The sequence below is a fragment of the Leuciscus leuciscus genome, assembly GCF_965113295.1.
Source record: "Leuciscus leuciscus genome assembly, chromosome: 10".
NCBI lineage: Eukaryota > Metazoa > Chordata > Actinopteri > Cypriniformes > Leuciscidae > Leuciscus > Leuciscus leuciscus.
The window spans coordinates 27,392,439-27,419,348 of NC_138734.1; the positions used below are offsets into that span (position 1 = coordinate 27,392,439).

The window sequence follows — 26,910 nt, forward strand, 5'->3', positions numbered from 1 at the left end:
AGAGCTCCACATTACAGGAATGATGCTATTCTAGCCCCTCTTCCTGGATTCTCTGTGAGTCCCTTGTGATTAGGCACTGTATGAGCCCCGGGCACCTGCCCTTGGGACTTTAGTGTTATGTCTCAAGCACGCACGGCGCAAGTACGAGAGACCTCTCGTAAGAGAACGTACTCGGTTACTAGAGTAACCTCGGTTCTCTCTAGAAGAGGGAACGAGTACTTGCGTATCTTGCCGTGCATGCGTCATGTTCTGATTCGCTTCAGCGATGAAAAACTGACCAAACCAGCCTCTCTGGGCCGTATTTATAGCCCTAGCCCCACCCGCTTTCGACGGGACATGACGTAATTGGCGCGAAGCACCCTCATTGGTTCTGACGTCATGAGGGGCCTCTATCGATAGGCTGGTGCAGTTGCCGCAGAGCAGCCAATGGGCGCGCGAGCTGTCTCGCCCATGTCTGCATGCTGCTGCAATGCGTTTTACAGTCAGATTAATGAATGAAATACAACTGTTCACGAACAGAAGATTGTATTTGACTCATGCTGCATAGTGCATACACATACGCAATGACAATTATGCCTACTGTAAATATAGAGTTACAACTACGATTAGAGTTGTTTGCATAAAATGTACCGTGAACATTCACACGTTTGCCCTGTGATAGTCCGCGCCGCGCAAAACGCCTCATTCATATAAATATAATGATCAATTCTTCAAATGAACAAAATCAAGTAATTTTCAGAACTACAGTCTGACATCTCGGACTCATGAGACAACAGGGAAGAACTTAACAAGGAAAGAACACACCAGAGCCATAATAGTTTTATTCAATTATATCTTATAATGTACAATTTAGATTTGTCCTCAGGCAAACACATATACAAAATAATAGCAATAAAAGTCAGTCCACACAGGAACAGAGCAGCCCACCTCATATCCAGACCAGTCATCTGTACATTCAAGTGTCAGTCCACAGTGAGCACGCTTCTGCCCTGAAATATCTTTCTCTCTTTATGATTAACTGGCATTGCACATGCAAGAGAACTGGACCAGCCTCACAGAAGTCCGATCCAAACATTTGGATTAAAAATCATACATTGTGGCACATGAAAGCAAACAAACGTTTCCAGCATTTGACATGATTGTAAAGAGATCAGTAGGACATGACAGGAAGTGCCTAATTTGAAACCAGTATTTAAAATCCTGAACTGCATGTCGGTGTGAGTGCATCAGTAGTTCATTCCTTTATTTAAATATAAAACATGGCCATTTAGAGTGATTGACACGTTTACACACTCTTTGAGAACACAAGCGCATTTCATAGACCTTCTGAATTTTGTAGCTGCCTTTGCCACATATGGACAAAATGGAATGTGACACATAGAAACATGGCAGACGACCTTTCTGAAAGGCTTCCGATGGAGGGATTTAAAAAATAATAATTCTGAAATAAAAGAAAATATTGGCCATTTACAGGGGCTAAAATATAACACAAGGGAGAACTAACCAATCAGGTCATGTTATGCGTGTCTAGATTTCTTGGAGATTTGGTTGGTAGTTGTAGCGTGACATCGCTTCAAATGGCATGGTTCACATTAAGACTTGTTTACTTGAGTTTGTTGGTGTGTGTATGTTGGTTCACGTTCCTTCACCGTTGGAAGTCTGTGTGGTGGCTGACTGTGGCTGTACCGAAGCCGCCTCGACTTCAGATTCTCGAACAAAGATGACGGCATCCCCACTGACGTTGATTAGGCACTGCGCCTGTAAAGTATGTGCAACACCAGCATAAATGAACAAACATGATTGGTTGTGTGTATGGACGAGTCTGTGTGTGTGCCTGTGTATGTATTAACCTGGTTCTTGTTAGGGTTCTCCATAAACACACACTCCTTCATGCTGTAGGAGACGACAGCATTCCCTCCAAGAGCAGCGACATGGGCGCGAACCATCGCAAATACTTCAGCTATGAACGTATGCAGAAACCCGCTCACACCTCCCTCCTAAAACACAATAATAATACTAAGACAATATACAACAATAAATTATTTATTTATAAAAATATTGATTGATTACTATTAATGTTAATATTTGTAACATTTAATTCAATCATTTTAATTAACTTTAATAATTTTAATATTATACAAAATATTTAATATTATTATATTATATTACTTATTATTTTAATAATGATAAATAATTTTATAATATTAATACTATGAAAAGTGAAAATTATTTCTAATGCTAATAAAACAAACAATAAATATTATCAATTTTATTTTCTAATGCTGATAATAAAACAAACAATAATTAATATTAATAAAAAAATCATTTACATTTCATTCCATTAATGTTAATAATTGTAATTTAATTATATTAACATTATCCAAAATGTATTTATATATTATGCATTTATATATTTAATATTAATCATTTTAACTGTGTAATATTTTATAGTTACTTTTGAAAGCAATAATATTATTAAAATATATAATATTAATATGAAATTAACAATAATAACAATACTTGTTAGTTATCACTATTTATAATTTCACTATAATATACTATACCCTATTTTGGTATTAATTTTGTATTAACAAAAGGGGCTTTCACACCAGAGGAACCTTTTCATAGTTCCTAAAACTATTGACGAAAATACTAGGAACTAGGAACAATTTTAGTTCTAGGAACTCCTTTTGGAGGAACTAGTTTAGCTCCTACTTCAGAGTAGGGTCTAAACCAGCACTATAGGAACTATCCGTGGCGTTAGTGTTCGCTGATTGGCCGAAACGCACGTGAAACACCAGCACCCGCCATAAAAAAAAAAAAAAAAAGCTGTGTAAACACACGGATTATAGATATTTTCTCCAGAAACTAACTCTACGAAGATGGAAAACAGTGATAGATGGGCCTCTTAACCTTTACGCAAAGGAGAAAATCCAACGCAATTTGAGAGGACCAAGCCAAACATGATTATGTGTTTCTGCTCAGCTAGCAACACTGGACATCATCCACACGGCATACTCTGCCTTTTCATATACTGTCTACTTTCTATGTATAACAGTTCTATCTAATAACGTATTAGACAGGACTGTTAGACAGATCGTAAACTAATGAACACGGAGAATGCGAGCACGGTGTGCTCAGGCTCTGGGGTTCTCAGCGTCGTCAAAATAAAAGTCACAACAACAAGCGTGGCTGACATCACTTCAGAGTTCCTACTGGAGGTGCGAATGCAACCAGGAAAATGTTCCTAAGGGAACCATTAGTTCTCGGGGAACCACCCTGGTGGCTAGTTCCTAGAACTACCTGGTGCGAAAGCCCCTAATAACTGTAATACTAGTAATAGTAATAGTAATAATAATAATCTTCATCATCATAACCAGATTTCTCAATACGGGTGAAGTGGGTAGTAAAAACAGAGAGACTGCTACCTCTCTCAGTGAGGTGGTCTCTCTAATGAAGAACATGTTGATGATGCCGAGGTATTTTATGATCTTTGCGCCAGGAATGAAAGAGAGCGGGGTCATTCTGACCACTGCGACAGAACTGCCCGAGTAGGAGCGATTCGACCGAAGAGAACGAGAGCGACCTTCGGGCAACGGGCTGGCCTTCTCCAGAGATGATGCTGTTGAGAGTGAGAGAGCGAGAGAGAAAGAGGGATAGAGAGAAAGAGAGAAAAGAAAGAGGGGGGTGGGAAGATACCAGACATGGCCTTCAGAGGGCGCTGTACAAGACCAACGCATGTGACGAGACAAACATAGTGTGACCGAGGAAAAAAGACATATGTGTAATTGTGTGTTGCTGATCAGCGGCGTGCGATCAAAGCAAAGCAAAGGCACTGCACCATGCAAATAAACACCATGCAAATACAGAGAGACAGAGGAGGAGAGAAAGAATGAATGTACGCATGTTGATTCTGCCTTGATAAATCAGAAAAAGATTAGCTTTGAGAAGGGAGGACACTTTTTGTTCCCCATCAAGAGTGTGAAAGAGCTCGAAATCTCAAAGCTGTAAAACATCATACATGACGCTGCATCATCACAACTGTTATACAGGGCACTAATGTGCATGCAGCTCCAAGACATTGCTCAAACTATCGGTCAGTGGACTCCATTAGGGCTGGGCGATATATATTGAATATTCATGCGATTTTGGTGGTGATATACAATAAAACAATATAGAAAACACAGCATTGATTTTATGAATGCATTAAGACAGAATTGTTTTAATACCATCGCTGATTAGAACATTCAGTTCTGTCCCATTCATTTTTGGGAATCAGATCAAAATGCAAGAAGAACTGATTTAAAATTCTAACTCAATGATTTCATTAAAAATATTTATTTGTCATTTTTCATGAATCAAAAATAATGTATGTATGTATATGTAATAACTAACCAATGAATTTCCATAATTTTGTCATGACTTGGATCATTCGAAGTGGGTATTATATAAAAATCACAAAGAGCAACTTTTTTTTATATATATTTTAGAATGAAGCATAACAAATTTAGGACTACAGAAATTTTCATGACTACATCATGACTATTTTTGATATTAAGATTTTAATAATGTCTATGATTTTTCCAGGCTAAGAAATCACACTGGAGTTTGCTGATATTTACAAGTTTACCAGGGCTGTGAGAATCCTGTGATGTAACAGTCTATAAAATTAAACATGAAATGATACACACACATAATAGTTGTGCTCATTTAGTGAAAAAAAAAGTGTGTAAAACATGCCTTGATTATTTTACACTGAATGTGCTTTAGTTTTTACATTAAACATTTTGAATCTTCTTGACTTCAGTAGCTTTTGAGTTGCCATATATACACATACATACATATATATAGTTATATCATCAGAATAAACAGATTTTTCTAGTTATAACGCCCAACCCTAAACTGTACAAACTTTAAAGCCAAACTTATGATGCATTTATGCATCATATGCGACAGAGGCAGTCTGTGATGTGCTTTTATTCATACACATCTCATCAGCCAGCTCAAATATGAAATCACTGAGGCAAAACTGAAAGAATGATGGTCTTCTTCACCACGGTTGCTTACTAGGACTCAACCTCAACTTTCACACTCTGTCAGTCAAGTTCAGATACGATTGGATCGGCATATGGCAGCAAGACTCGTCCTCTTTTAGATGCAGGGTATGGGAGTATGTGTGTAAGGATGCGTGTAGGAGTATAGACTGTAGCCAGAGTAGATGCCATTTTATATAAATAAAATATAAATTTGTTTTTTAAAAACGTGGCTGTGGATCAATATATCATACAGCGTTGTGCCTTGGTCTTGATCATAGCTGGCGAAACATTTTAAAAACATCTTTAACCAAATTGTCCACATGATTAAATACACTGCCTGGCCAACGAAACAAAAAAAGTTGTTATTTGGATTTAAATAGGCAAATGCTTAAGTGTCTATGATTCGATCAATTTTGCAGTTATTATTATGTTTCTATCATGTTATATGTTTGTACAGTTCTTCTAACCCTAATTGATGGAGTGTGTAGCTTTTCATTTTTTTAAACAACCATGTAGGAAGACACTGGATGACAATGTCAAGATTCATCAGGCTCAAATTGTGAAAGAATGGTTGGGAGGGAGAATGAAGAATCATTTTCACACATGAATTGAGTCCAGACCTTAAATTCACTGAAAGCCTTTGGGATGTGCTGGAGTAGACTTTACAGTGTGCTTGACTCAATTCAAGATCTTGACCAAAAATTGATGCACCTCTTGATGGAGATAAATGTTGTGATGTTGTTTCCACAGTCTTTTCGTGCATTAAAGGTTTGGACTCAAAGGTGTCAGTTCATGTGTGAAAATGATTCTTCTTTCTCCCTCCCAACCATTCTTTCACAATTTGAGCCTGAAGAATCTTGACATTGTCATCCAGTGTCTTCCTACATGGTTGTTTAAGAAATGAAAAGCAACACTCCAATTAGGGTTAGAAGAACTGTTGCCAAACATAACATGCTAGAAACATAATAATCACAACAATAATGATCCAATCATAGACACTTGAGCATTTGCCTATTTAAATCCAAACAGTTACCTCTTTTTTTTTTTTTTTGGCCGGGCAGTGTACATACACACACATATACAATAAGCCATGAAAAACAAGTCAGTTTGGTGCTCGCGAGCTGTTTGAGAGGCTTTATGAGAGCGCCATTTATATAGATAAGTGGTGTGTGTACTTTTGGTGTGAGCGCAAAACACCATGGGAATGACTAAACTTATGCGTAATACAAGCACTATTCAACCAGAGTGAGGCGAGGCGGGTGTGTGTCAATTCGCCATCGGAGAGAAGAGAGAGAGTGAGAACGCACAGCTGGTATAGGTGTATCGATAAAGCAGAAAAGGAGCATTGGAACTGTTTCAGATATTTCAGTATCGATATATATAGAAATATCGATAATATTTTGACAACACTAAATTAGGTCTGCAAGGTATTATTTTGGTGAAAGATTACAAAGACGAACATTAATTTATTTGAAATAATGTGCACTGATGGAAAGTGAATAGATTAGAAGTAAAGGTTAGTGCAAATTACATTAACAGAGTATATTAAGCAAACTTGGCCCATTTTAATTGCGTCTTGAAGTTAAAGATCCCTTTAAATATGCAGTCTACTCTGACTAGGGTCTATGAGAGTTGGAATGTGTCCGTGTATGTAAGCGAGTTTGCATGTACTCCTACTTGTTTTAACTGATCCACGTCTTATGGTGTGAGCTTTCAGTCTAAGCTGCTCTATCCAGGAGCTGCATCTGTCTGCAAAGGAACTGTAATCAACTGAGGGGGCTGGACAAACACACACACACACACACACACACACACACAGACAGACGAACATTCAGACACAAACACAGATAGACACACACACAAATATGTGCACATGCGGTCACAAACCCCACAGACACATACATACAACGACACAACAGAGGGACAAAGAGAAGAGGAAACAAGACACAGAAAGAAAGAAAGAAAAAAAAGAAAAAGGGGTAAAATGGATGATGCTGGGGTGTGTGCTGCAGCACTTCAAACTGTCAGACACAAAAGGAGCAGAAATGAAAAGAAAAAAACACCCTGCTGCTTCCAGAACTCTCAGCAACGAATCAGGTACTGACCTTTGGCCGACGGATGGCTGCCAACCTCTGATAGACCTGTGACACAAAGGAAACCAATGCAATGAAAGCATTGAACACATTAGTAGTATTTAAACACCAGGGCCCAATACTATAAACAATAATAATTTTTTACAATAATTCATCAAAGAGCTACTTTGACAAGGGCCAAATTGTTCTGTAAAGGTGACTGGGTCAGAGTATCTCTGAAATGGCAAGGCTCGTGTGTCGCTCCCGGTCAGCAGTGGTGAGAATTTACCAACAGTGGTCAGAGGAGAGGGACAAACCACAAACGCCCAAGGCTCATTGATGCATGAGGGCAACGAAAGCTATCCCGTCTGATCAGAGCCAACAGAAGGTCTTACTGTGGCACAAGTCACTCAAAATTTGAATGATGGTTACGGGAGGAATGTGACACAACACACAGTGCATCGCACTCTGCTGCGTATGTGGCCGTGAAGCCGTAGACCAATCAGAGTGCCTATGATGACCCGTCCACCGTCAATGGGCATGCAAACATCTGAACAGCGGAAGATTGAAGGTCACTCTTAAAGTGACAGCAGCCTAATACACCTGATTTGACCTGTGTGTCTAATCAATCAAAAGAGAAAATAACTTACTGATCTTGACTGAACAACTTTTTGTAGATTTAAAGCTGCAGTCGGCAAGTCTGGCAGATTGGGTCGATTAGCCAAAATTTTGAATGTTTACAACTCTCATGCCCCTCCCCACTACCAGCGAGCACCCTCCCATCGAGGTCGTGCACGTCAGTGCGTCACTGTGCGTGTGTACCTGATTTTCTGTGAACGCGTCCTTCTCTTCAGCATCGATCAACACCATGGACTCGGAGGTAGGCTGCCCTGGCTAATCTATCCATAGATAGCAATAACCGAGGAATTGGAAGCTTGTTAGTAGATTTTCTCTCCGCCATCGCTTCATGCAATCTCCAGGCGAACTTCAGGCATGGCGTGTGCATGTGATATTAACGTGCGCGAGTGAGGGGGGATCTGTGGCGTGTGCACGACCTGTGATTGACAGTCAGATCTCACACTCCCCTGTAGTGTTGCACGGTGTACCGATACTTCAAAAGTATCGCGATACTCGGAAATTAAAAACGTCACGATACCTAAATTTATCAGTATCGATACTTAAATTTTTTTTTTTAAACGCCTCCCTATGGACGTCTGTGTTTTTTTCCTGACGCACGCAGCAAAGAACCTGCCGCTGTCAGTGTCATGTGACAAAACACTACAGCGACATGGCTGCATGTGCGAGCACAAGTGGTCCACGACTCGTAGAAAGATGACGCGAGGAGTGACATATGGAAGTACGTTGCCTACCTTGCTCCGTTGCACGGTGCACCGATACTTAAAAAGTAAATCGGAAATTAAAAACGTCACGATTCCTTAATTTATTAGTATGGATACTTCTAAGAATGACCGGCTGCGTGTCGTGTCCGTTTTTATTTCGGCTCCCATGTTAACTGCCTGCGTGACACACGCGTCTGGGCGCGGCTCGAGGGAAACGCGTGTATGCTAGAAATAGAACCGACGCCTATTTTTCACGCGACACGCAAGCGTGTTGGAAGCGTTTCCAGACAAAATAGAATAGGAAAAGATGTTTCTATGTCATTTTGACACGAATACATATTAATAAATGACATTTTGATGTTTGAAAGTTTTGACATAAATACAATAGGCCTATAAATGTAATTTAAAAAAATATTATCGATTTTCAAATATTGCACCTCTCAATACAGAACGAATTATTCTGTAGCCTATTTTACCGTCAACACTGCCGACGTTGTCTTTGCTGCTATATATTTATGTTTAACATGAAGTATAGGCCTTCCACAACTCTCTCCCCAGATGTCAAATATATCACCAATGTGGCTTATCATATGTTACCAATATTAAACATTGTTTAATATAATCGCTGTTCATATTTTTATTCAAAGTTCAGAATCAAGATAAAGCTCATATGTTTCTTATGATAAATGAGATAATGCTGCTAAATTTATATATATTTTTTTTACCTTGAATGTCATTGCTCTAATTTATTTTTTATATTTTTATATTTCATATTTTGTTCAAATGTTTTATATATCTGCTGTTCATATGTTCATTTATTAGTGTGTTATATGATTAGAATGTTGTCCCGGTTTTAAAATAAAGCACAGCAATGATATTTGAGAGTGTTTCTCCCTTTTCAGGAAAAGTATCGAAAAAGTATTGAAATCGCAATACTTGACTTGGTATCGGTATCGAAACAATAATTTTGGTATCGTGACAACACTACTCCCCTGCGCTGATTGGACCCGATGATCCGGGAGCGGTGGATTTTTGCAAAACAAATAACACGCTCCAGGTGGAGTTAGAAGCTTGGGTTTTTTTCTAAAACCATCTTATTTATGTTGTTCTGTCGGATTATAGAGTCAATTTCACTGAATATGATCAAAAAAATGTTGCCGACGGCAGCTTTAATAAAAATAAATGTATATTTAATTAATACAATGATGACTATATAAAGTATTTGATTATTCCATTTCTAACTACATGTTAAATAAATTGCACTTTAATTGTTATCGTGAAATAAAATGTATCATAGCATGAAACATTTTTTGGTCATATCGCCCACCCCTAGATGGAAGGCTGGATGGATGGATGGATGGATTATGGCAAACATTTAAAGAGCTATAAAGAACTGAATGGGGCATCTGGTGAAGTTTGGATTCACCAGGGTTTACCTTTGGGGGAGCTAAGAGGGTTGGAAGACAACATTTCAGCATTGAGCTCCAGGTTGAACTGAAGCTGCTCGTCATTTTCTGCAAAAGACAATCAACAGGAGACCATGCAGATCAGCTTTTCAGAGAGGTGTTTCCCACATGAAGGTACATAGACCGCATGCTCACCCTTTTTTAGCGACTTATCCCCACTTTGTTTGCCATTTTCCAAAGTCAGCTCTTTGTCAAAGCTCATTGCCACAGCTGTCACCGCCACCTGTAAATTAAACAACACTGACAGATGATGCGGGACAGAGGTAAAAGGGTAAGAATGAAACCCAAGAGGATAAAATCTTGAGGGATCCATTATTACTTGCTTTATGTTTCACAACAGTAATAAGACTGCAAACTGAAAGTTGAATGTTTATTTGACAAAAAAGTAAGGTCAGGTGTGCTCTCACCTGGATGAGCTCATCTTCAGGTATGGCCACGGTGAAGTTCAGGTGACAAAGACAGCAGGGGACCAATGACCGCAGTTTAAAGTACAAACTCTACAGAGCACACATATATTCCAGTAAGAGCAGTGATATCCAAGCACGTATAAATCATTTAACTTGGTTTAGCTGGTCTACATTAGACCATGACAGAAATAAGATGTAGGAAATATAGGGGGGGAAAAATGATTCACCTTAAGCAGGTTCTCACAGAGGTCACTGAAAACCTTATTCAGTCCCTGATTGGTCAAGTTGACGTTGTTAAGGCGAAAGACCCTCACAGAGGTAAACATCTGAAAGCAAACAAAAATCTATGTTTGATTCTACACCAAACATTGAAAACCTCCTCATGTCAACTCATTCTGAAGAAACAACCTCAAATGTGCATTACATCCAAATATAATATGCAGACATTATATAGAAAATAAATTTGTTTTCTGGAGTGCACATATCTCAAACTAGCTTCATTTATTAATTGTCTGCAAATATTAGGGCAACGGTATGGTCTTCATGGACCTTTTTCACATTTCACAAGCAGAAGTTGTCATAGTTGAGTAAACTTCTATAGTGGTGAACGGGTGTGAACTACGACCAACACAATTTTTACTTTCCAATTTGCTCCAACAGGAAAATAAAATAAAAATCATGATAGCGTTTCTATGAATTTCCCAATTTTTTTGAGAGATCAACCGTGTTGGTCAGAAGTGAGGAAAATGTAAATTTTTCCATCACTTCCTCATCGTTGTATTAGAAAGTAGTGTTGTAAATGTACATAAAAAAATATATATATATTTGCAAGATTTATAATGTTAATAACTGTGAAAATGCATCATCCCACTCCGTGAAAAGGGTCCATTGTAAATAAACAAATATTTCTCAAAAAATCCTTTGATATCTGTGTTGCGGTTTGAAATGGCTCTTGCACATCCTGTCTTTATTAAAATATTGTTGGTTTTTGTTAAGTCAAAAAGTTGCACGTCAACAAATTGTGAGTGTTGTAAAAACACACCAACACTATATCTGCAATTTTCAGGAAATGGAAAGGTTCACTATAGGCTTGCTGCGATAGTCGGTGTTGCCGGTGTTCAGCTGCAACACTGGTAACATTACTTGCACACCTCCGCACCGCCCCCACCGTCATTTAGATTTTTTATAGTAATAAAAGTAATTTAGTTCAGTTAGAGCTCACTCTTGACTGACAAGACGACGGCGAAAGATTTGGTTTCAAAGCGAAATGTAAAAGTGCCTATTTAAGCGAGTTTGTCATTGTACTGTTTTGTGTTTTTCATTAAGAAATAATAATGAACCCACCATTCAAACAACTGCCGCCCCTGAATTGGTGCTAATTCAAAAGCGAAAGTAAAATGCACACGGGCATTCATAATGGTGCGTGTCCACTGGAGCAAAGCGAGTGTGTTCGCGCTCAACTTCCATAGAAATGAACTGAAAACGCTTGCTCTGCTCCGCACCTTTATGAATGCCGGTGCGGCCGTGCACATTTTACTTTCGCTTTTGAATTAGCGATTTAAAAGCGAGGGTACAAAAGAGGGAAAAACTCCAATGCCCCGCCCCCCCCAGTGATACCGGTATTACCGGTGTTGTCACACGTCGATTAACCAGTGGGAAAATTTCCTCACAGTCACATCCCTAGTTCACTATGGTGAATGATACCTGTATAGCTGAAGTCCAGTTCTGAATCCCAGGCATGATTTCAGTGTTGCAGCTGTAGAATCCTGAACAGAAGACAACGTACAAACACACATCTGAATATACAGTCCAGTAAAAACATAATAGAGTCCAACAATGGTCTAGCAGAGGTTTGTACCAGCTGGGGTGGGAGAATCAGTCAGAAGTGCATGAATATCTTCCACAGCATCTGTGTCATCAATCTAGAAGTGTATTAAAACATCAGACAGATCTTTCACTCCACAAAAAAAGTCCAGTATCTCCAAGTTTAAGTTCAACCTCTAGTACAAAGCCAGTTTACCTCCAACACAAAGGCATCCTTCTTCCCATGGGACAGGTCTATTTCTGAAACCTCATCTGAGCTCTCTGAGTGAGAACGAAAGAGACGGGACCTTTGACGAGGCTCAGGAATAGGCGAACCAATGATCTCTTCGATAACTTCCTACGATGGGGAAAAAAAGAAAGAACATTTTATTTTTATTTTTTTTATTATGATTTAAATACTACCTCACAAAGTGCCTTGAGGTGTATGTGTACTTACAGGAGGGTTGATTTCATACACTTCTTTATTTTTAGTGATGGTGTCATTGATTTTCTTCTGCATATTGGAGATGTGCTGTTCGTATGTGATGTCACTGGGAGTTTTTCCCAATACCTGGATTCCTCCAGGACTGGGTAACGCTGTCAGATAGACTCCTGTTGCAGACTGGATGCAACAAACAACAGATATTAACAGGACAACCGGTAATAATTAATTAAGTCAACGCACTGCATTATTGGTAATAGCACACTGACCGCCAGTCCTAGTAGCATGGTCTCTCCCACGCTGATTTGGATACGCAGACCAAACAAAGCGTTCATGCCCCGTAGCTTCAATTTGTTCATCAGCTGTGTGTGGAGCTCGTACTCGAGAAATGGCAGAAGATTGCTGATGGCCATGGCGTTCCCCTCGCCCTGGGCCTTCTTTTTAGTCCGACACAGCCTACAGTGGGGTGATGCAGCAAAGAATACCCAGATGACCTATCACATTTGCCAAAACGCACAGTATACCACCAGAACATACTGGCTATGTTTACATGCACACTTTTTGTTTCAATCAGAATGAATTAAAATTGAATTGACGTGCGACTGTACGAATATACAGAGTTTCCTGCTGTTTGTGCAAACTATTCTCTTACATTGCTTCTTTTCTTTGTTTTAAAGAGCAGTTAACTGAATATTTATCAATTTTAGGTCCTGATTAAGAGACGTCAAGCACATGAACCGTTGTGCCGTACTGTTTATATATAAAACAGTAAAAACGCCCCTTCCCACAACCAAAATAAAGTGTCTGTGGATGAGACTATGAAGTGATGGGGATTAATGGAACGTTGTTCTACTCTACTTCACAGACGATTATTTTATTTTATTATTTAATTTACATTTTATTTAACAACAAATGCAGCTTGTTCCGTACGTCATAACGCCATTTCTACGTCATTGCATATGCCCAGTCCTTTCCAGTTTCGGTTTTCAATCCGATCAAGTGTTTATATGTTCTCTCGATCGGATAAGAAAAGGAATAAACCACCCCTTTCAAACCGATCAAAATTTTATTCAGATTGAGCTCAATCGGATCGATTAAGGTGTTTAAAGGAAGGCTTTTCAGTCCGACTGAGCCATCAATCCGATTACTAATGAATTACTTGGTTGCATGTAAACGTAGCCACTGTATCCCACAATGCAATACATTTGACCTGAACTCTTCCCCCAAAATCTGAACTAATTGTTCACTTGGGACACATTAAAAAAGTAAAATGTCTTCTTTCTTTTTTGCAACATTGTAAATAAAATATAGCAAACTACTAAGGCTGCAAGATTTTGGGGAAAATCTAATAGTGATTTTTCCTATTACATTTTTTATAATAAAAAAAGCCCCAGGTTCGCTTTGCTTGTTTGTAGGGCTGCACAATTTGGCCAAAAATGTAGTGATAACATCAATATGATATACTGTATAAGATAAAAAATTGATTTATTATTATTATTATTAATAAATACAATATTAAACAATATTAATATTGTAATATTTCACTATAAAATAAATGAACTGTAAATCAACTATTTAAGAAAATAATAATAATAATGACTTAAAACCCCTTAAAAGATTTTTTTCTTGACAAGTTAGTTTATAAATGCTTCTCATTATAAGTTTGTGAAAATGGTCGGCACATGTTGCACATAATAAGCGACACAAACTCAGAGCATAAGTTTGTGTGGAGGGTCATTTACTGCAAACCGAGCTGCTCATGCATGAACAGTGAAACACACAGCTCATATATTTGTTGGATTACATGGCAGCCTTTGCAATTTGATGATCACACTAAGACATATCGTGATTTAGGTTTTAATTCAATTCATTGTGCAGCCCTACACACTGCTATTTATTATTAATTGCTTCAGATACTACTTGCACTATACTGTGTTCCATTTGGACAGGATGTTATGTGCAGTTTCTACCTGGCCTGAATCAGGCAGCCCTTCCCGGTGATGTTGGCTTCAGTAGGCAGGTCGATCGTGGTAAAGAGGACATCGGGCACTTTGTAACGCCGACAGCAGCAGCAATAGGTGAGCTGAGCAGGAAATGGTATATTCAACTCATCGTACGGTATGTGACAGAACTCACAGCCAGGGGGCGCCACCTCCTCAAATCTTACAGAAATAAAAATTCCAATTAGTACATAAACCATAACACAAGGGCACACACAGACCCAACCAGCCATAAACAGAATAAAACTATCTTTACATAAGCGTACACATTTGTAAAGATTTTATTTATTTTTTTACATAAAACACGTACATATTCAGAGACAGGCAAGTTTTAGCCCCTTTGTTATGAAGTCCTTAAGACTTAATTTGGTTAGTAGCTGTAAAAACTGTCCCCAGCAAACATACACAGACACACACACACACACCAATTTAATTAGTACAGTTTAGTATTGAGATTAAAGGAAAAGTTCACCCAAAATTAAATTTAAGTCATGATTTACTTCATGTTGTTCCAAACCTGTTCGACTTCTAAACTCAGTATGAAATCAAAACTGACAATGGGCAAAATGAAGTCGCACCTTACATTTTTTCAAGTCACAATTTAAGTTCTCACTTTAAGAGCTATTGAACCAAGGAGAAAATTTACGATTAATTACTTTTTTGTTAAAGTCATGATGAAATAGAAGTAGCGACAGATCTGTGATATTGTGTATTTGAGTGTAACTTAAAAAAAAGAGGCTGTGACTAGGGCTGTTCAATTATGTCAAAAATCATAATCACGATTATTTTGCTCAATATTGAAATCACTATTTAATGGTGGGTGAAATGATCAAAGTCTTATTTCATGAAATGAGTCATTTTAAATATCAGTGAAATTTCACAATTATCAATACTTCAGCAAAAACTACTAGGTTAATTAATGTACTATAAGTATAAAGTCCTCAAAACAGTTACAGAAGACAAGTAAACAGTCAGCAATACAATAAGAACAAAGAAACTAAATTACAAACAATACCAACAAAAAATACAACAGAACAAAAATACAAATTAAACAAATAGTGCTTTAGGTTTTTCAGAAAGACATGCGCAATAGCTTTGTGTATATATATATATATATATTAGGGGAGTGGGTTTAAGCATTAAATTATTAGACTAAAGTATTAGACTAAAGTCTGTCAGTGTTTATTGGAAGGTCCAGTTATGGCATTTTCATTAACTTTACGAGGTCAAAACATTTAATTTTTTTAATGAAACAAGAATAAAATGATGCGCTGATTATTGTTCACAATAAGATCTATAACATTCATTTAGAAAATAGATATGGTGAATTTTCATTTCACACCCTTTTTGCAGTTTGATACAACATGAGGGGGAGAGTGAATGATAAAAAAATAATTTTTTGGGTGAACTATTGCTTTAAGAGCCCCTTATATGGTGTTAAATGATGGACAAATCAGCATAAGCACATAAACAGTGAGCAAGTGAATTACAGCAGTGTGAGAACAGTGAAAAAGCTTGCATGTAAAATGTAAACCTGCAGGTAAAAAACTCGAACAAAAAATTGTGCACGCACAAATCAACACGTTGCGAGTAGAAAAAAAACAAAAGTGCGAGTTCATGACAGGTCTCACACGTGCAGAACTGACCGCCGGTGTTTCTCTGATGAGGCGGCTGAGTTTAGCTTCGTGCCTAATCTCTCTGGCCAGTCTTTGACTAGCTTTTCTTTGACTAATCCATCTTCTGTCTCTGAGTTCATCTTGAAATCCAACTCTTCATCCTGTCGACTTGACCCTGTCCCTACTTCTATCCTGAAATTCTGCCACTCTGCCCCTATTTCTTACTCCATTAATACATCTTACCTCTGCTTCATTTCCTCAGCCACTCAAAACTGCCACAGTTAACCCAGTTCTCAAGAAACCCAACCCTGACTCCTCAGTTATCTAATTATCATCCTATTTCAAATCTCTTTTGCCAAATTACTGGAAAAAACTTTTGCCTCCCAGCTTCAGTCTTTTCTAGTTGTAAATTATCTCTATGATCCCTTTCAATCTGTTTTTTGCCCATTTCATAGAACTGAAACTGCCCTTGTAAAGGTAGTGAACGACCACTTTCTGGTGACTCTGGCTCTCTCTCTATACTTCTACTACTCGCCCTTTGCTCCGTTGCTGGTACTCTCATCAAACCATCCAGTACTGTAAAAATCCTGGTGTTATTTTAGATTCCTCTCTCACCTTTATGGCTCATATCAACTATCACCAAATCTGCATTCTTTCACTAAATGTATGTCGCATTGCCAAGCTCCATCCCTTCATTGGTGTTAAAGACGCAGAAATGATTATCCATGCTTTCGTTTCATCCCGCCTTGACTACTGTAATGCCCTTTTCATTGGTTTACCTGCTAGCTCCACTGCCAGACTGCAATATATTAAGGTTTCCAAACATGATTCATTTCATAAATATATGATGCTTGGGAAGCTAACATCAAAGTTTAAACGGTCAGCTATTTTAAATGAAAGAGGAAGGTTGTGATTTTAATGTTATACATGATACGCATAGTCTTTTAAGCCTAATGTTTTTCTATCAGTTTCCATTTGAATGGAAATGCATTTATCCAGTTAATTTGTATAACTGACAGTATAGTTTTATATAATTAATGTAGAAATATGTGAAAGGCTTACAGATCATTAAATGTTAACTTTAGCTAAATGTTAATTTGATCATTAAATGTAACTTTTAAAGGCCCCAATAAGACATTTTTCAAATTGCCAGTGTATTGGCTGGACCAAATAGACACGTAGAGTTACACTTATTGCTATATGTAACAAGTAATCTTTAAAACCCCATGCCCAACAAACAAACTGTGTGTAAAAATTGTATGAGACAACCCTGAAGGGAAATTTGCAACAAGGTGGGGATCAGGCCCCTGGTCACCATGGCAGCAGAGACTAATATATGACAGAAAAGAATGCAGAGCTTTGCTCTGGACTCACTTTGGATCAAGCCATAAAAATACTTAGAAATGCCTATTTTCTATAAAAAGGAGTTTCCTCCGTTGATTCATAGATGGTCCGGTATATATAAATTAATCTGCATAATCCCCAGGACATTGTGTGCATCGATACTGTTTAGTATATTGTATTTATGCATGCCTTATGCTAGAACTACTAGTTAATGTAACCTCACCTATATCGTGTCTCCTATCAAATGATTGCTCATTTAACGACTCACAGATTAGTGGACATCACCTCCTCATAGAATGCAGTATGTGTTTGTTATATTAATTGGTGTATAAATGGAGACAAACTGACAGAACCATTCTAACCATGCTCGCAAACAAAGGGCCATCAAACCTCCCAACAGAAGAATTTTCCCGTTTGCAAATTCCACCTTTCTCATTGGTCAAGCAAACCCTGTGTGACTTTTCCAGATTTTATAGAGCACAAGTTCCCCCCTCTCTTTGCTACCCCTTGATCAACAAGGTTATTTAGAAACTGATGGTTCTTTCAGATGGTTAACTTGACTTCATTTCCCCTGCTTCTGTTTGGTTTCTTTACTACCCATGTATGCGTGATTTGTGTGTGTGTGTAGATTAGGGATGTCATGGTACCAAAATTCCAGTAGTCGGTACCGATACCATTAAAATTTTACGGTTCTCGGTACCAATTTCGGTACCACAGCAAAATCTGTTGGAACTATTTTTCTATTTTATTTAACTATTTGAAAAAAATATTACATTCAATTCAATGACTTTATTTATGACAGTAATCATAAAGAACATATAAGCATTAAAGGCTACATGCTGTTTAAACGTAAATATTGCTTATAAAAAAAATCCCATGGAGACGTAGCTAAATCTACTGTACAGTAGCCTAATTATTTCTGTCAATTTCTTCAAGTTAAACCGAACTTTTATTTTGACGGGTTGCCGTGAAGACCTTTGAGTTTTTGTGTGTGTATGATATGACGATAGTTTTTTCTCAAATTAAACGGTAAAATGCTCATGAGATGTCATCATGTCATAAGGCAGCAGAGACTGAAAACAGCGCGAGCGTCACTCGTGCTTCAGTGTGTGTGTGTGTGTATGTGGTAAATGAAACCGTGCGTCTGCGCCATTCATTCGCACAGAGACAAGCAGAACATGCAGGGTTAATATTTAAATAGTCTTTTTGCAGTTTAATATACACAGACACTATATATATCGTGGTATATATCGGCTACAGACAGTGCTCCAAGTAAAAAAGTTAGTCTGGAGCCCCGCGCTTAGATAAAAACACGGAAGCGACTTAAAGCAGCTGCCTATTAGTGGGTACCGAATATACCTGGTACTACAGAAATGCTGGTATCGTCACATTTTCAGTACCGACTTGGTACCGAAGTACCGGTACTTTGACAACACTAGTGTAGACTAGTTCCAAACTTTGTATACAATACATATTACAGTGTTTACTTGTTCATGGGCCATTGGTGCTTGAGCTCTGATGATTGCTGCTTATGGCTATATTAAGAAAACATGCTTTATGTGCATGATCTGAATGAAAAAATACAGCATAAACCACCGCTATTCTGTGATAACACATTGTTTAACGTTGAAGAAAAGATTGAACGTTTAACGAATGTCAAGTATCAAATCAACTTTACCGCTGGCTTATTTCAAACCATTGTGAATCGTGAGAAACAGGCTTTTTACGTCTAGATCAAGAGAAAACAACTTTTACTTCAAGATTATAAGAAAACAACAAATAAAAATATATGAATGCATGGCCTCTACAGGCTTCCGTAGTATGCCACTGCAACAATTCACAAAGAATCTTACAGCAATAAGACCGAAAGAAAACTTATGCTGTGTTGGGAATGGGATGGCAAACAGTTGTTTTGAGTGTGTTCATTCAGAGAGGGCCAACAAGAACAGCACAACAGAAATCGCACTTATGGTCAGTTCTGCGTGTGCGAGACTTGTTAGGACTCGCGGTTTTGTTATTTCTCCTCACACTGTGTTGATTTGTGTGCACAATTAAAAATGAGTTTTGCTCGAGTTTAGGATTTGCAATTTCTTCAGGTTTACATTTCAGTCACTGTGCTCACCGTAATTCACTTGCAAGCTGTGTTTATGCGCTTGCGCTTTGTCCATCATTTAATGCCATACCCTTAGCAGGGGGCCAAAGGTGTGTGTGTGTATGTGTGTGTGTATGTGCTTGTGTGTCATTAACCTACCCCAATGAGGCTGTACTACCCATATCCCCATCGACCCTCTCTGACCCTGTAGAAAAGACAAGCGGTTGCCGTGACAACCTGTGATCGGTCTCCAGCGGGCCGTCCTGCATGAAACGGGAGCTGAGGATCGCAGCGGTGCCTGAAGCTGATAGAATACACACCTCCTCACTGCAAACACACATAAAAAGCACATTATTAGAGCATTTCATCACAGAACAGGACGAGCAAGCTGTATTTGAGGGCGTTTTCACATGCTTTTGTTTAAGACTCAAATCAGTTTAAAGTCACCCTGTAATAAATCATTTGATCCTATAAAATTACAATATTGAAAATAACCAAAATGATATTTAAAAAAAAATCCTGTTTCTTCATGCCTTAAAATAGCTTGAAAGTAACTATAAACCCTTGCTTCATTTAGTATACGCGGATCCATGAATATGCGAATTAGTCCCAGCCTCCACCCCGCATCACACCCGCTCGGATTCCCTGATCCACTCGTTCAACTTTACTGTAGTAAACGCTGCACACCCATATATGTTTGGTTTAATACACCCATATTTGTTTGGTTTAATTCACCCATATATGTTTGAAAAAGAAACTGATTCAGAAGAAGTGGAAGAGTGAATTATAAAAGGTCGTCTACAAATTGATGTATCAGAATGGTAATGCTTTTTATGTATCGCTCTTTACAACGTAAGACACACAGCAGTAATTAATATGATTAGCCTTTTGCTTAACTACGTTATCAAACAGCTAATAATGTGTTGCTAATGTTACACAAACCATGTTCCCGTTCGCCATCTCAGAGTCAGACAGCTGCCTTCTGAAAATCAGTATCCTTAGAAACGCTTGAACAACTTAGAACGTCAGTGGAGAAAGGCAAATAGTTCATCATAACATCGTAATATACATCATACATAATACAGAGATACATAATTCACCCGCTATATTGCTAAATGTACCTGATTTTTCATATCAACAGCAAAATATACCAGAATAACCTGGCTTCCCTTGATACTCCCCTGCTTCACAGCATAGTTAATGATATGCTACGATTACGACGGCATTTGTGACAGAACAACTGCAATTTCAATCCGCGTTTTTGAGACTGTATCGAGAAAATACTCCGCAATGGTGTTGACTTATGAAACCAACGGGTATTAAAACACTCAACCAAAGGGCCTGGGCTCATTTTAAATCGAAGTCTTATTTTAAAATGTTAATTTCTAGATTTCTCTACTTATGCCAAGTTCTAAAAATCAATCCTTATCCAGTAAATCACAAACATCTGAAAATAATGAGGTATTTTCAAATATTGATGTGGACAATTTGAGGCCTTGGAGTCAAATAAGTTGAGATGCACTGTTTGAAAAGAGTTGTGTCTGTGTGTGTGTGTTTCTTAAGTACCAGATGCTGGTGGACTCGCTGTACCCCACCACAGCGTGGCAGCCAAGAGCTTTGGTATGAGACTTTATTTCCTGACGGATCTCTTCCCACCACGCATCCCGTGTCTCCGGCTCGTCTGAAACAAACATATTTACAACATCACGTACAACGTTGGCACATTAACACTCCTCTTGCATTAACAGCATACTAGCCATGTTAGCTGGTAATTCAATGCAATCTGGCACAAATTGCAATTTTGCACTTCCACGTATTTATTAATTTAATATTATTGTCCATATCAGGGATTCCCAAACTTTTTGTCTAGTATTTACCCTGAGATTTTTAATTAATTTTTCAATAATAACAAAACATTTGCATGTTTATGGTTCTCTGATGTCGGTTATTGTTCATATGACATGCAGGTAAACAAAATATTTGATCTTTTTATTAAGTGTTTTGTTTTTATTAAGTGTTTTCATAATTCATTTATTGTATCTATTAGCTTTTTTATCAACTTACAAACCCCAGTTTGGGAAACCCTGCTCTATATCAATAATATGTTAAATGTAATGGTTGATTCCCATTCTAGAACGGTGTTTATCCCCCCCAAAAAATCTGATTGTCAGAAGCATTAAGGCCCATTCCCACCAATGACGATAACTATATAGTTTAAATAATAATCATTCTAATTTTATGAGAATTGAAGTCCACACCACAACTAACAATAACAATATTGTTGGAATCCGTTGGAGTGATTTTTTTCTAGCTGAGAAGTGTTAAATACATTGACAGCCAATCAAAATAGACCCGACTTTATAGAGCTCAAGCATTTAAAGCAGCAGACTACAAAACTGGAGCATGCGCTTAGAATAAACAAAACTTTACATAATGTGTGGACACTTAAATAGTTATTGTTCTTGGTGTGAATGGGCCTTTAGACCTGTTCCTCACCATTATTAAAGGAAATATTCGACATAGCATCCTAGAAAATCGCTTTTTTTTCCTGTATAGAGTTTGGTTATGCATCAGGGGAAAAAACAATACGTAATTAAGAAGCTGGTTGAGCATTGGTGTGAAAAAGGCCTTAAAACCGCTTCAGACATGTTTAATTAATTAAGTTGTGCAAAACGTATATATCAAAATTGTCCTCAGAGCAAACCATGCACTAAAGCTAACAAGGCTAGTACCTGATCTATTCTCTCTCACACACACACACTCACACATGGACGCACAGGTGCTCACGCTCTCTGAGAGCAAGGGGTTTTCACCGAAGCAAACTCCCCTGCCTGTTAACCACATACTAGGAGAGGGCAGAGGGAATGAGGAAGACGATAGTGATGGTGAAGATGAAGAGGACAGTGGTATGATTTGCCATTCTCCTGACTGACAGCTTTTATGAGGCAGAGCATTCCCCTGCTAGTGCAGTCATGCTTCCCAAAGGAGGACAAACTCCATCATATTCTGGATAAACAGCCCACAGCAGGAGGGAGTTTGAACGGTAACAGTAAAAAGAAAAGTGAACAGCGTATAAGAGATCAGAAGCAAAAGTGCAAAAAATAAATAATGGTCTGATGCTCACCTTACCACTGGTATAATATGATTCAAATCACTTGCAACCTGACTAGTAACTGAGCATTAAAAATATACACATATTATACAAGCATTCAAATTATACAAAAATGAACTTTCTTCTAAACTATCCAAGTGTCCAATTGCTTTTGTGACAATATATATATATATATATATATATATATATAAAAAATCGCTCTGTAGTCATTGAAAAAGTGCATCTGCCAGAGCTCCAATGTAACTTTTTGCCACCTCTGCCAATGGCAGATAAAAACTACTGGCCAATAAATATGCCTTCAGGCCAAGAATTTGATTATATTAAATTATATTATTATATTACTTTATAAATTAATTTAAATTACGTTTTTGTATACCTATGACAATGGCATTATTAAGCAGGGGGGGTTTTCACTTCCATTTGTGACAAACGGTTTATGCCTCAGTTTCACAGACAAGGTGTAAGCCAAGTCTCAGACTAAAATGCATGTTTACGCGGTTTTAACTGAAAGCAAGTTTTGTCTCAAGATGCACACCAGTACTGTTTTTTTTCTAAGGCATGTTTAAAAAGGCTACTTAAGGCCCAATCCCAATTCTAACCCTTACCCCTTCACTTTCCCCCACCCCTCTGTTTTGCGCGTTCACGTGCAGGGGTAGGGTTGTCTCGATTCTCTTATGGTTGGAGGGGTAGGGGTAGGGGGAAGGGCCAGATAGCCCTTCAAACGAAGATTTTTCGGGACAACACTTCAAACGAAGGGGTATGAGAGATGTCCCTGCATACACCGGCTACAGAGGCAACATGGCTGCCCAAGCGAAAAAGGAAACTCATATATGAAAGAATTTTTGGCATTAATAAATATTTTAACGACAAATAATAATTTGCTTTATGTTACATTCAATCTTGTGTTCATATTTATGTTCATGTTCTTCAAAGAAACATTTGCACACAAAAAAAAAATCGCTGAAGTTCGCTAACGATAGTCCTGCAACATATTTTCATGTCTGATAACTGGTGAATGTAATTGTGGCAGCGAATTGCCTTATCTTTTACCGTACGTCTGCTATGAACGCATAGTTTTTTTGCGGTTATATGTGAACATGATATAAACGAACAATGCTTACAGTTTCGTGCTTTTTGCAACATGACACATGACGCTGACGATGAGCTAACGTTACGTTAAAATTGCAACAAAACGTCTTTGCAGCCATCATACATACCATAAACTGATCCACCAGCAAACTGTAGTGGTGTCCCATTTCTTAGGGGAATATTTTCACCCCTACGCCTTGCCACTCTGTTTCAAGGGGCAAGGGTAGGGGTAGGCGTAGGGGTATAAAATAGAATTGGGATTGGGCCTAAATGTCCTAATTGAACTAAAGGCCTAATCCTGGCTTTATCTAAGCCCTGTCTGTGAAACCAGGTCTATATGTTTTGTGTACGTGGTTTGCATAAGGAAGGTCAGACTATTTCTATTTACTCACCAATACCGATTTTTACCAAAAAATTTATTATAGATTATTCATTTTGGACTCTGCTGCCAGCTGTTCCAGTTCCTGAGCAATATTAAACTTTTTCACAAAAACACCAAAAAATTCATCAAAATTATTCAGTCAAGAAACCAAACGTCTTTAAATACATTTTAAAAATCCCCTACTGAAAAGTACGAACCCAGACAATAACTACAAATCAATATCATTAGAACACATCAGCTGGCACAATCATAATCCATAATGTATGAATCCTTTTTACTTCAGTAAAGGAAGCAACAATGACCACAGAGGAACCAGCACTGCCAAGCACATTGAGGTCATGAGACAATCTCATTGTCTCATGACTGAAAATAGAACATTGCCTAAGTACACTTCTCTGGATTGGCAGATCAAGTGGTCATGTGATCAGGGAGCAGTGGACGCTGGGTAAGGGGTCAGGTGAAGCGCAGTCAGAGCAGATCAAGGAATGATCGGCCAGAGCAGAGAACAGCCACGCATCCAGCTAAAGCATGCAACAGCTGCCCGACACACGTTCATTCAGAAGCACAGCGCATGGCAGCTCATGCAACACTCACTAATGAGAAAAAGCATTAGTTTATATGAATTGAGTCTGTGTATATTTAAGATTTTATGTGTAAAGACTAGAACATAAGCATAAATGATTATTTTTACACATTTTATTTATTTTAAATGTATTTGTAATCGCTCTTGACAAAAATCAATGAGCAAAGATTTTGAATATGCATGGCATAGAAATATTTAACACATATTAAAGGAAAAGTTCACCTAATTTTAAAACGTTGTCATTTATTTACTCTCATGTTGTTCGAAACATCTATGAATTTCCTACAATCTTCTCTTGCATTCAATGGAATGAATCAGTCTAATTCAATAAAAAACTACTGTCTTGGCGGAAGCACCTGCTTTTTGTCGGGTTCGCACCCAGGAACTGGTAATAATTTTAATTATAGGAACATATTTTGGGGAGACTGAGTTAGCTCCTACTTCAGAGTAGGGTCAAACCCAGCACAATAGGAACTACAGTACCAGTGACTTGAGCGAAAGTTGCCTTAAACACCAACACACGTTTTTTTCAAGCCTTGTAAATACAAAGTTAACATGTATTTACTCCACGAATGTGAAAAACAGCGAAAGATGTCCAGGCACATTGTGTTATAGTCTTAGCCTCGATGATATGTAGCATATAAGCGCATAACTTGTAAGGACTGCCCGATGGCCTGGGGCCAGCGTGAACGATGCTCGGAACTTGTTGAACTTGTTTTAACTTGAGCGCCACGTTTTTAGGATGCAGTGTAATGCGCGAAACGCAGCAAAAGCCGCAAGCGCAACATTTAAACTGCGTCTAGCTTGTGTTTACATTGACAAACAATGGAAGAGTAGTGCAGTAGAATAGAAAAACAGTATACTGGATCTCTGCATTAGGTCTTAAAGTGACAGCAGCCTAATATTCCTGCTGCTGCCTGCATTTTTAACGTTAAAGGGCCCCTTTTATGGATTTTTGAAAATGACCTTTCACGTAGTGTGTAACATAGCTCTAAGAGAATGAAAACATCCTGCAAAGTTTTAAATCTGAAAGTGCACCGTATATAAAGTTATTGTCTTTCAAAAGTAAGAGTCGACTCTAAGTCAATGAAATGAATTGTTTTTCAAAGAGTCATAAGCCTTTTCGTTGTGGCGTCAAGACGAAACATTACAATATTGCCCGCCCACTTATTGCACGTGCAGACACCAGGGAAAACTTGAACCTCAAACCAACAGCTGATTCCTTTGGATACTGGATAGCATCATGTCGAGAAGATGCTGTGCTCTACAATGTGAAGGTAAAGCCAGTTTTTTTTCACTGCCCAAGGACGAGCATGTGAAGAATCAGTGGTTAAAATTCATCTTTACCACGATATCACAGCAGAATAATCCTAAACTTTTGCTGTGTTCCCTTTATTTTACTGAAGACTGCTTCTCAAATCTCAAAGTTCAATACCGCATTCACAAACCGCTTGCTCTTGAAAGATGGTGTACAAAAAACTTAGTTTTGAGTTTTATATTGTGTAACTTAGGTCTCCTGCTAACTCACGTTATCACTGTCTTACTGAAATACTTCTGCTAATCAGTTGTGGACCACGATTACCTATAACTGTGTCTGTTAATGCATATTGTCTGTGGTTCTCACTACTTTGAGGAAATATTTGTTTGACCAACGTTTATGTTACATCAGATCATTCACTCTAGAGCTTGGCTAATGTATACTGTATACATGCACTGTTATTGATACAGTTTCCATGTGTTCACCGCAATATATTAGAAAAATACTCTGTAAATAAATTAGTACAAGTAAAATAATCAGTTTGTTGATGGACATGCACTTGTTAATGCTGATGGTGAGGAATTACAGCTGCAACATCTCATCCCAACATCCCGCGAGGGGCGCGGGCGCGATCGAAAAGTATTTACTTACATGTGTGTGCGTGTGTGTGTGAGGCGCGGGCACGATCGAACAGTGGAAACAAAAACATACTCCGTCATTTTGTTTATACAGGACATCATTCAAACTGCAAAGTGTTTAAGTTACTGTTAATTAAAATTTTAAGGTAAACAAATATATTAATCTGAAATGTAGCAAATTAATTTTCAATTCATTCAGGTACAATTGCCAAACATATCTCAAGGTCTTT

General features: G+C 38.1%; 1 protein-coding gene across 7 annotated transcripts in view; it reads right to left on the reverse strand.

Annotated features, from left to right (window-relative positions):
• Positions 1–803: 803 nt before the first annotated feature.
• Positions 804–26,910, reverse strand: part of c2cd5 (C2 calcium dependent domain containing 5) — a 45,552-nt gene continuing 19,445 nt past the window's right edge. For 4 of the 7 annotated variants that reach the window (XM_082181757.1, XM_082181758.1, XM_082181761.1 and 1 more), the window contains 17 exons: positions 21,185–21,299; positions 19,778–19,945; positions 14,537–14,728; positions 12,836–13,022; positions 12,582–12,746; positions 12,342–12,482; positions 12,180–12,243; positions 12,026–12,087; positions 10,549–10,647; positions 10,322–10,411; positions 10,050–10,137; positions 9,885–9,962; positions 7,142–7,177; positions 6,714–6,815; positions 3,429–3,622; positions 1,851–1,997; positions 804–1,758 (listed from right to left, as the gene is read on the reverse strand). In XM_082181757.1, the coding sequence (XP_082037883.1) occupies positions 1,636–1,758; positions 1,851–1,997; positions 3,429–3,622; positions 6,714–6,815; positions 7,142–7,177; positions 9,885–9,962; positions 10,050–10,137; positions 10,322–10,411; positions 10,549–10,647; positions 12,026–12,087; positions 12,180–12,243; positions 12,342–12,482; positions 12,582–12,746; positions 12,836–13,022; positions 14,537–14,728; positions 19,778–19,945; positions 21,185–21,299 (2,051 nt within the window). In that variant the 3' untranslated portion in view covers positions 804–1,635. The remainder of the gene's footprint in view (positions 1,759–1,850; positions 1,998–3,428; positions 3,623–6,713; positions 6,816–7,141; positions 7,178–9,884; positions 9,963–10,049; positions 10,138–10,321; positions 10,412–10,548; positions 10,648–12,025; positions 12,088–12,179; positions 12,244–12,341; positions 12,483–12,581; positions 12,747–12,835; positions 13,023–14,536; positions 14,729–19,777; positions 19,946–21,184; positions 21,300–26,910) is intronic. The other 3 variants (XM_082181762.1, XM_082181759.1, XM_082181760.1) reach the window with 3 other exon arrangements.